This window comes from Glycine max, chromosome 20 (assembly GCF_000004515.6).
Source record: "Glycine max cultivar Williams 82 chromosome 20, Glycine_max_v4.0, whole genome shotgun sequence".
Taxonomy (NCBI): Eukaryota; Viridiplantae; Streptophyta; class Magnoliopsida; order Fabales; family Fabaceae; genus Glycine; species Glycine max.
This window is the reverse complement of record NC_038256.2, coordinates 8,576,164-8,588,200: the sequence shown is the minus strand read 5'-3', so window position 1 is coordinate 8,588,200 and position 12,037 is coordinate 8,576,164. Positions and strand designations below refer to the sequence as shown.

The following is a 12,037-nucleotide window of genomic DNA, read 5'->3' as shown; positions in this document are numbered from 1 at the left end:
CCTATATAAAAAAATATAATAAAATATGTTCAAGAACAAATTTAATATAATCTCTTCTTTAAATGGAAACATAAATGTATAAAAATATATAGAAGAGGAGTACCAAAAGAGATCTCTAATTATAAGTATGTATTATAATTATTAATGTGATTTTAAATAAATTGTTTATCCATGTGAATTAAGTAAAAATTTTCCTACTTACTTTCATGAAGAAAGAAAAACCCTCACGTGTTATATTTTATATATAATTATATTATATTATTACAAAAATAATTAAAAATATAAGAAACTATAATATAATATATTTTTTCTAGAAAATTAAATTTTAAGAAGACATAAAAAATGAAATAATAGAAAAATTAATAGTGTTTGTTTAAAGTGATTTAAATAAGAAATAAATAATTATTTTCCTAAATTTATTTTTTACTTTATTTTTTCATAGAGAAGTTAATAATCACAATTTCATTGATTTAAATTAATTTTTGTTTTGTAATTAAATATATATTAATTATACTGAATAAATTTTAATTTTAATAAAAATAATCTTTATAAAAAAGTTCATCTCCATGAATTGAGTATAAATTCTTTTATTTGTTTTCATAAAATAGTAAATCCCCATGTGTTATATTTATATATTTTATATTTTAAAAAAAGTCTAAATTTCACTTCACATCTTCATAAAATTATTCATATTCATTTTGAATAATAAATGATTCAAAAATCATTATGAAGTAAAATTACATTTTCTTGCTTCATATTTTAACTTTTAAGAAAAGTATAAAATTAGATTTTCTTGCTTCATATTTTAACTTTTAAGAAAAGTATAAATTTCACTTTCATATTTTTTATATATAATTTCTATCATTACTAAAAAAATATTTCTCCCCGTAAATTTAATATAGATTTTCTTACTTGATTTTAAAAAAATCATCTTAATATTTCTTATTTTAAATATAATTTATAATTTTCTGACTAATAACAAAAACGTATAATTTTTAACTGTAAACAAGTTCCTCCCTATTAAGTACAGATTTTTAAATATATAATTTCTATCTTTAATAGAAAAATTCTCTCCAAAAATTAAGTACAGATATAATCACTTTCTTTTAAAAAAATCACTTTCATATTTTATATTTTAAATATAATTTCTATTTTTAACTAATAAAAAAATATATAATTTTTATCTCCAGTAAAAAAAAATCTTTCCATAAATTAAGTATAGCTTTTGTTACTTGCTTTAAAAAATCATCTTCATATTTTATATTTTATACATAATTTTTATCTATAGCAAAAAAGATTCTCCCCATAAATTAAGTAAATATTTTTACTTGTGTTAAAAAAATTATATTTAATATTTTATTTTTTATATAATTACAACCTTTAGGAAAGAAGTTCATCCTCACAAATTAAGTACATATTTTCTTACTTTTTTTGAAAAAATAATTTTGGAATTTGTATCATAAATATAATTTCTATCTTTAGTGAAAAAGTTCATTATCTTATATTAAATGTTGATATTCTTACTTGTTTTTAAAAATTATCTTTATATTTTTATATTTATTTTCTATTTTTAGTAAAAAAGAATTAATCTTCTTAAATTAAGTATAAATTTTGTTACTTGCTTTAAAAAAAAATCAACTTTCCAGTATTATCGAGTTTAATTGTTGACAGAAATAATTTTGTACTAAGCTTTACTTACCTCTAGTCAAACGCCATAAGATCTCTTTCTCATGATAAATTGGAGGATTAATATCATAAACAAATCATCTTCATATTTTATATTTAAATTATAATTTCATTGATTTAAATTTCTTTTTGTTTTGTGATTAAATATATATTAATTTGATTTAATATTTAGTTTAATTTTAATAAAAAGAATCTTTAATATAAAAAAGTTCATCTCCATGAATTGAGTATAAATTCTCCTATTTATTTTCATAAAATAGTGCATCCCATGTGTTATATTTATATATTTAGAAAAAGTCTAAATTTTACTTCATATCTTCATAAAATTAATCATTATGAATAATGCAAAGGATTAATTAATCAAAAAAGTTTTATTCATCTCGATTTTGAATAATGCAAAGGATTAATTAATCATTATGAAGTAAAATTATATTTTCTTGCTTCATATTTTACCTGTGAAGAAAAGTATAAGTTTCACTTAATATTTTATATATAACAATTTCTATCTTGTTAAATATATAATTTAAATATTTTTTATTTTTTTTCTAACTGGTAAAATACATAATTTCTATTATTACTAATAAAAAGTTTCTCCCTATAAATTGAATATAGATTTTCTTACATGATATAAAAAATTATCTTCATATTTCATATTTTATATATAATTTTTACCTTTAACCAAAAAGTTTCTCCCCCTAAATTAAGCAAAAAAAATTAATTCTTACTTGCTTTAAGAAATAATTTTTATATTTTATATTTTATTTTTTTTCTATGTAACTAATATTTTTAGGAAAAAAATTCCTCCTCAAAAATTAAATATAAAATTTCTTACTTTCTTTAAAATTCATCTTCATATTTTGTATTTTATATATAATTTTTATCTTTAGTAAAATAAGTTCGTTCTTGTATATTAAGTATTGATATTTGCACTTGCTTTTAAAAGATTATATTTATATTTTATATTTATTTTCTATCTTTAATAAAAATATTGTTCTCCTTAAATTAAGTATAAACTTTATTACTTAATTTTTTTAAAAAATCATCTTTTGAGTAGTACTTAAGTTAAACAATAAGCAATATCTTGAATTAATAAGCCTAATCTTCAATATATATCCAATTCAAATTTTGTTATCTAGTAAAAAAAAACATAATTAACATTTGAAATTACAAGAGCAAAATTAACTGTCATGCTTAACTTGTTTTTATTGTTTGGGATTGGTACCCAAAGAAGTTGCCCTGTTGGAGAAGTGTCCTTTGGCAGCCAGCTAGAGGAACGTTTCTTATTTAAGCAATGGTTTGTTACCATGGAAAATGAGAATGAAAAATACAACTAAGATTACAATTGAATCCAAGAAAAATCAACAAAAAAATACAATTAATTCTCACAAAGTCAACAAAAAAATTTAAGATCATTCTTATCGAGGTTCTGTTAACAACTTGTTAATATAAAACTATGAACAATTTAGTCATACAATATTCTGTGCTAAATTAGTTGGGTTAATCAAAGTTGTTTTACATGGTTTGTCCTTGTAAAAGCCATGTTGTACCAAACTAAGGAGTGAGTATTAGTGTGGGAGAGGAAGTGTAAAAAGTACTTGAGATTACTCCTTCTGTGATCAGGTTGATTATAGTGCTAAAAAAAAATCAAATAAAAATAAAAGAATTAGACGGCCAATGCCAAAAAAATTTGATACCACAATTAAGTGAATATTCTAATTCCAAAAAGTATGGGTACCTAGATGATATTAATTTTGAAAGGAGCTACAAATTATCCTTTTACTTTTTTTTTCTTGTATCATAAATATATCCTTAATTTGTCACACTTTTATTAGTTGTTTTTATTAATCAAAATCTGGATTTTATAATCTAACTCATTGACATTGTTTCCCTGTAACTATATATTTTTTTTTATTTTTAAGTTTTGAACAATAAATTAATATGAAATATTTAACAATGTAAGCTCCAAGACTATGGAATTAGCAAGGCTAGACCAAAATCCCAAATGCAGGAGTAAAAAAACATCAACCTATCACTTCATTCAACTTGGAGAAAATTAGGACAAATGAACATATTAACTTAAATTTTAATACAAAGAAAAAATAGGTATCAAATATCAATCATCATCCAGCTATCCAAAACAAAATCTAATTTCTGATATGCATAAAATTGGATGGTCCCACACTATTATAAATATAATCCAATACATTCTGGTTTTATAAAGATAATTTCACTCCTGGAAAACCAGATAATAGAACATCAACAAACCACAACAATAAAATATCTTTTGTTTGTCAAAAACATAAAAAAAAAAAATCAATAGACAACAGGTTAATTTGTACCAATTACAAATGTTATAGAGGAAATTTTTAGTGTTGGGTTTGGATGATTCAATAGAAACCATCCACTGGTGAAGAAACAAAAGTAATAACTTGACTGAAATGGTCAGCAAATATTACGTGCCCGGGACCTCAGCAACCATCTGTATCAACATTTCCAAATCATGTTATCAATAAGAATTGTGCAACACTGTATTAATCCAAAACAAGTTCCAGATTCTAGCATAGACAACAATCAATATTATCTACCATTTGAGTTTGTAAACAGAACATTTGATGGAATTTATATTTTTTTTTTCAAAAAAGAAAAATAGATTAGAAAGATGGATTCCATCATTTTACTTCCTTAACATTAATTTGCCTCAATAATCCATCACACCAATTACAACACTCAACATCTACTAGCAAACACAAAAGAACTAATATCCTGTGTAAAGCAAGACTAAGTATATGCCATAAACACTAAGTCAGAAATAAAATCAAGAAAAAAACAATCTCTAATCAAACATATTAAAATATATCCTTTTAACAAATGAAAACAAATTTAAACAAAATATAAAAAGGTTCTTATACTTCACTATACAAACAGCAATCTAATTTAAGAAACCACATGCCTTTAAGACAATATAAAGTATCAACCTTTATATAAATAGAAGGTTTAATTATTTAAACATGTGCCAAGTTGGAAAATAAATCCCTGAAGCTTTCAAAAATTATAAAAGGGTTAAATATATAAATATAGAAATGTTCATGTTTGGTATTTAACAAATAACTCATCTAATTTTATTTCCTCTTTTTTGAAATATGTAAATTGTAGTTCCTATTTTTCAGAAAAATGGTCTCCTTTTAATCTCTAACTTATAGAAATAGGAACCACAAGACGCATTGTCATAAGTACAAGATTAAAATGTGACTTTATAGTCCAACTCTTGGACAATCATTCCTAAAGAAAAAGAAAAAAAAAAAACTATTGGACAACTCTTAATAATACACAAAATTTAATAAATGGCTTCTCAGTACTATTCATTCAATTAAACCCATTTTAGCTTATTTAAATGTCAAATAAAATTAAACCCCATGATGCAAAGTACCACTGCTAAAAAAAAGCATTAACACTATACATTCTCAAAATAATTGAAGCCTTATTTTACCTGGATGGTTCCTACTCATGCCACAGGGTCATATTATCACTTCACCATTTATCTTGATAGCAGGAATGTGAGCAATCTTAGACCAGTGTTTCCCTTTCCGACTTTGATACCTTGCTTCTAGTAAAGGACAACTACTTATCTCCAGTAATTCAAGAGAGGATGGAAGCTGATCTTCGAGCAAGGACTCTAGGCTTTTACAATTCCAGATGGCAAGCTCTGTGAGGGAAGTGAGATGTTGAAGCCCTTTTCCTTCCAACAACTTTAAATCATATAAATTCCGTAGGGACAGATATTGCAGGGAAGTGGGCAGTAAGCACTCCTTCAACAGGGTGTTAACAACATCTTCCTCCCCAAAACCAGTAATGGAAAGACGAAACAGAGAAGTGAGGCGTTGGAATAAGAAACCTAACTCGTGTTTAGACATTGATGATAGCATTCCAACATCAACTTCAAGTGTTTGTAAACTGGAAGGCAAACACCTTGGGGGCAATGATGTTAGCTCTGGAAGCTCATTAAGGTATAACCGACAAAGGGCAGGAAGATCAATCTGCTCTGGAAGTGACCTAAGTTTCTTACAATTCCAAACATCAAGTGTAGTTAATTGGAGAGCATTCGTTCCACCATGAGTAGTAATTGCTTCCATGTTGGGACATTCCTCGATACGAAGAAATTGCAGGGAAGAGAAACCATCTAATGGTAAGGACGCCAGGGAATGACAGCTTCTGCCAATTACCAGAGATTCAAGTGATGTGTATTTGTGCGATGATTCGGGAGACAGAAATTCTAAGTTCTCACAGTGGGAAATGTGAAGCGATTGCAATGACGTTGGCAAACCATCAGCTGAGAAGGAAATCAAATTGGGGATATCAAAAAGAGTCAAACTTTGGAGACAATTGGCAGCTAGTATTATTCTTGGCAAAGATGACAAGCTGTCACAGTTTTCAATCCGAATATTCCTATAAGAAAAGTTGCCAAGCAAGGACAACAAGCCTTCTCCTGCTTCTCTAATCTTTATTTTTTCAATTGATGTGTTCCAATGTAGATCATGCGATTTTGCCTCTAGCTGGTTACACTCTGATATACTAACCTCTGTCAATGAAGGTAGATGGTTGGGCAAGTTTCCTCTCAACTTGGGGCATTCTGATAAACTCAAACGCTTAAGGCAAGGAAAAGGAAATTTGCGGCCTTCACCTTCAAATGGTAGCCACTCTTCCCACTCTGACATCTCTTCGAACTGGATACTCTCCAACAATGGAAATGGTTGAAATGAAAGAGAACCCCCATTGTTGCAGTAGAATTCCTCACCAACTGTCTTCACCATTTTCATCCTTTCTATCACAAGCTCCTTGAGAGAAGGTAGTTGTCCAAATGGTGGAAGTGAAAAACAATAGTTGCAATCAGTGATGCAAAGGACTATAACATAAGAATACGAATAGTAACTCAACCATTTAGGAAAGCTTGTGCCACTGTAGTATCTTATGCTGAGTTTCTTTAAATTTGTCGATGGTTGCAGGTTCTGAAGTACGTCTTTCTCAATTTGTGAATCTTGTGGCTCACTGCCCCACTCCAGCGTAAGCTCCTCAATGTGCTCTTTCTTCTTTAAGTCAGCTTGAACAGCATCCTTGGGATCAACAACATTTTGTAGCCTCAAAATGGAAAGCGTACCTTGCAAGTAAGGAAACTTTCTTAATTCTCTTATAGTTACTCCATTTTCTCTGCCTACAACAAAAGAAGTCAACACACGGAGATCTTGTAGCTTGCTTATTTGTGATGGCATCTCCCACAAATTTGTGCCTCTAATATCAAGGTGGCGTAGATTGACCAAATTTCCTATCTGTTCAGGCAGCCGATTGATGGAAGTATAGGAAAAGTCAAGATACCGTAAGAGTAACAAATCTCCTATCTGTTCAGGCAACTCCGTAAGAGATTCACAATTTGATAATTTCAAAGTCTGCAAATTGTAAAGCCTAAAGGCTGCATCAGGCAAACTTTTGATGGAAGTATAGGAAAGGTCAAGATACTGCAATAGTACCAAATTGCTTATTGAATCAGGCAGCTCAGTGATATTTCTGTAGCTAAACAAGGACAATGTTCGCAGATATGTTAGTTTTGGCAGCCAATCATGAGTCACCTTTTTGGATACACAATAAGGATAAGATCCATATCCATATAGTGGTAAAAAGCTGCGCAAAAACTTTAGCTCATACAAACACTCAAATCTTTTAGAGGCATCATGCTCTCTTTGAGGATATGTCAAATGGCGAACATTTAATGGGACTTCTCCTCCTTCAAAGTAACAAGATCTCTTACCAGAGACTAGTCTGGCTAAATTGTAAATAAGGTCATGCATTTGAAATTGTTCCTTTCCCTCATTTTTGTCTTTTTCAATTAAAGATCTAGATAACAATTCATTAAAGTAATCTTCACCTATTGATTCCATTGCTTTCTCTCCGTGGATTTGTGGAAGAAAGCCTTCAGCCATCCATAACAGAATCAATTCCTTCCTATCCAACAAATATTGTCTTGGAAAAATTGAGCAATAGGCAAAACATCTTTTCAGATGTGGTGGAAGATGAAGATAACTTATGCATAAAGCTGCTAAAACTTCATTATTTGCCCACATGTTGCTGTTCAGAATTCCATTCCAATACTCTGCATCAACATTTGATCGCAAAAGACCTCCCAATGTTTTGGCTGCTAATGGTAGACCCTTGCATTTTGTTGCAATTTGTCTACCAATTTCTGCTAGGATTGGATATTTGTCATATCCTTGATTTCCAAATGCATGTTTAGCAAGTATACACCAACAGTTGTCATCCGTAAGAATCTTCAGCTCATGAATGGGAAATGTACGAGTGATTTCTGCAATTCTGTGATGTCGGGTTGTCACAATGATTTTGCTTCCCTTTTTCCCACAGCTAAAAGGGGCTATTAGTTGATCCCAATCATGATACTGCATATTCCAAAGGTCATCGAGCACAAGCAAAAATTTTTTATCTTTAAAGGTGTTCTTCAATTCAACACGAAGAGCATCAAAATTAGTAATATCACAAGTTTTAGAAGTGGCAGATTCAACAATTGCCTTTGTTGCCTTAAACACATCAAAAGGATCAGATACCCATGCCCAAGCTTTGAGATCGAAATGGTTCTGCACTGCATCATCATTTAAAAGGCTCTGAGCAAGGGTTGTTTTTCCAAGACCTCCCATGCCCCATATTGTCAGCACTTGTATGTGATTATTATTCTCATCTTCATCAGAGAAAAGCATGCTCAACAGCTTCTTTTTGTCATCGTCTCTTGCAACAACATATTCCACCGATCGATCTGTATCTTTTCTGTAAGAGACTCTGCCAGCGACAATTTTCAAACCGAGACTATCTATCTGTTTAAGAAAATTTTCTAGCCTTCTAGATATTGCTTCAAGCTTGGAATTCATGCTCCTATAGAATTGATTAAAGGGAGAAGAAAGTAATGACCTCACCTGGCTAGTAAAGGTTTTAAATTCTCCCTCCACCTTGCACCTCAGAGAATCTGTGTTGATTTCATCCAACAAATCCTCAGCGTCTAGAACAGCATCTTTCAACTCATTAAGCCATGCCTTCACTGCTGAATTAGTGATCTGTTTCTCCTCAGCATCATTGAGCACAGCATTGAGTGTCAACAGCTTTATCTTCAGCTCGTCCAAGAGAGACACATTCAGCTTTCTATTGGCAAAGAAATCTCGAAACTCCGCAGAAGTTATCCTATCCAACAAGATCTCCACAGAAGCAGAGATAAGTGCCTCTCCCACCATAGCTAAGGCCATTTCTTCCCTAGTTTTGCAAATAGTATCAGATCTCTGAAGCTTTAGTCAAATGCTGAAGGTGATATGGTAGCTTGTGAGGAATTAAAGTATTATAATGATTAAGTCGTGACATTGTTTTGATTTCACAATGATGTAAAGGCGTTAACCGCTTTCTTTTTTTATCATAAATAAATATTGACTGAACAATAGTTTATTCGGTCATCGTTGTAAATCTGCTGCACATTACATGTTAGTTGATACCTCAATAATGCTAATATTTTATTTGCCTCTGTCGTTGAGAAAACAAAGAATAGTACGGTAGTTTATTTCCTTTAATGTGACCATCCAACCACTCTGCATTTGGACTTTTTCAATGTATACTTCTTCAGTCCTTCCTGATTTCTTCTGCCTATGAAATGTAATAATACAGTGAATTTCAGATAAAAAAATCTTAAATAAGAGTTCATTATACATTTTTATGAATTCCTAAAACTGGACACCTCCCTCATTCCTCAATTTGTTTGTTTAATGCTTTTAAATCAGCATTCGTGATATCATGTTCAATTATGCAAATATTATTTGCTTAGTATATATCTTAGATGCCATATATCATTTACACTATTAAACTCTCCTAAACGGCCTACACTCTCGCGCATGTAATTAATTTGTTGTAGAAAGAGTTAGATTCCCCACTCTTTTGTCTTTAATTGATTCGGAATCCTTACAAGAAAAGCTATGAGATTAACTCTTAGAACATTGCAACATTGCTTACAAAGTTTGCTGGGTGTAGTCAATTTTCACTTTGGCAAAGTATGTATTAGGTAGTTGAAAGTTTTAAACTCTTAGAACATTGCAACACAACGCATCAAATTAAACTTCTTGTGCAGCTGCTTCATCCCACGCTCTATGCCTTGCAAGTCCAACTTTGCCAAAAAGGGTATGAAGTCACCAATGTTGAAGTACCCAGCAACGGTCATGAGCTCAACCACCATGTCCTTGAACTCGTTCGACTCCGAACCTTTCGTCACGAACAAACAACGGCTCAGTATCACTCAACCGATCATATTGGTCATGGAGTATGTCAACATCACCGCCACCACCATGGCCTCACCTCTCTTGCTACAATCATGCATTGCACGAAGCATGTACCCTATCTCTTCATTTCGAACTTGGGCCCAATCATCAACAGCTTTTCCTCCAAGCATGTGCAAGTTGCTTAGTTTCCTAAGCAACTTCCACCGTTGCCGTAATGAGCAAACACCATATCCTGTGAACATGAACAGATCCAAAATAGAGGAGGAGCCAAAAGTGAAAAGATATACACATGTAAGTATCTTAGTATCTTATAAAACTATATATATAGAGAGAGAAAGAGAGGAGTTCACTTATTTTAAGAATCTCCTGTTTGGATCAGTACCGGGCAATTTTATTTTATTTAAATCCAAACCGATTCATTTATGAACCATTTTATAAAAATGGTTTGGTTAATCCAACGTTTATTTTGTATAGTGGGTTGGTTTAATTTTTTAAAATGGCTTGCGTTTATTTATGTTTGGTGAGGTTAAGTTCAATTATTCATTTTATACCTATATATGAATCGATTTTTGTAAAGAATTCAACAAAAACGACTTGAACCACTTTTAAATCGGACCATTTTTATAAAGAGGATCAGTTTGGTTTTTTCTTCAAAACAGTTAGATTTTTTCAAAGTGGCTTAGTTCAGTTTTCAATCAGTTAATGCATCTGGTTCAAATTTTTTTCACACCCTAATTTGGATAAACTTATCAATAAACACATGTATGAAAAGAAAATATTAGAAAATAAACTAAGTTTCTCATATAAATTAAAATTAATTTATAAAAATTCTCTCATTAACTTCTTTGCAAATTAATTAAATTCTATTCAACACTTAGTGAGAGAGAAAAAAATATATAACTATATATAATAAGTGATATGATATGATAAGAAGAACAAAAATTAAAAATGAGTGACATTAATGGTGTGTTCAAAATATATATAAAAAAATGGAGTTTGTAAAGATCATAAATTACTCTTATTATAAAAGTTGAATAAGGAGGCGATGCATTCCTACCTGTGCATCATAAGCCAAATGGGTTGCACCAGCAATGGAGGGCTGGTTAGAGAAGTTTTGTTCAAGGGTTTTGAGGAAAGGCACGATAATTGCCCAAATATCGTTGTTAACGAACTCATATTAACGTCGACTTTTCCAAAATCGATATTAACGAACTAATGTTAACACTGGTTTTTTTTTCCTTCCAAAAAACGATGTTAACCAACTCATGTTAACATTGATTTTTCTAGAAAACTGGTGTTGTGTTAGTTAAATTAAATCATCAGACTCTTCCTCTTCTCGCGCTCATTCTAAACTAGTTGTCTCGTTTTCTCTCATTCTCCTTCTCACTCCTGCGCCATCCTTCTCACACACTCTCTGCGATGGCACCATCACATTCTTCCTGTCACCATTCTTGTGCTGCCGTTCTCTGTCTCTCGCATTCTCGCGCTGTCGTTCTTGCACTTATGAAAGGTTAGTCTTATGTATTTCGTGTTTCTCGCGTTTTCACTCACTCACAAAAGGTCACTCACTCACGACAAGCAGGGGCTCATTATTGGTTTTGATGGTGTTGGTGCGTAATGCTTGTAGATGCTTGTTTCTTTGTTTGCTTTTGATGGTGTTGGTGTCAGACCCTAATTTCATCAGGGTATAACGTTTTATCATTGCCAATCGAATTGTGGCATTTGGCACCGGTTACAGTGCAGGGGCAAGGGGTCACTTAGGGTTTTGATGGTTGCTTGTTAGATCCAGAAACAAAGCCACAATGAAGGGCAAAATGGTCTTTTCAAGAAGATTTCTTACCCTAAATTCGCCCAGACTAGCATCTAGCTCGTCTGGGCTAAGAGAAAACTTCAGCCATAAGCAAGTCACTCGCCTAGGCGAGTAGATACCTTCATCCCTAAGCAAGTAGCTCGCCTGCGCGAGTTTTCCCCTGCACTAAATGGTTTTTTCTATAAATAGCCATCCAGGGGAAAAGGTGTAACATCCCATTTTTTTCATAAATAAA

General features: G+C 31.0%; 1 protein-coding gene across 1 annotated transcript; it reads right to left on the bottom strand.

The window, feature by feature from the left end:
- Positions 1 to 4,018: 4,018 nt before the first annotated feature.
- LOC100800462 (putative disease resistance RPP13-like protein 1) lies at positions 4,019 to 8,978 on the bottom strand. Its single transcript, XM_003556753.5, has 2 exons — positions 5,174 to 8,978; positions 4,019 to 4,165 (listed from the first exon to the last, which is right to left on the bottom strand). Exon 1 carries the CDS (start codon positions 8,976 to 8,978, stop codon positions 5,202 to 5,204), a length of 3,777 nt encoding a protein of 1,258 aa, XP_003556801.3. The 3' UTR covers positions 4,019 to 4,165; positions 5,174 to 5,201.
- Positions 8,979 to 12,037: the final 3,059 nt, after the last annotated feature.

Bases quoted from the DNA above. Each gene is read 5' to 3' on its own strand.
- LOC100800462 (XM_003556753.5), bottom strand. From the start codon at position 8,978: ATGGCCTTAGCTATGGTGGGAGAGGCACTTATCTCTGCTTCTGTGGAG.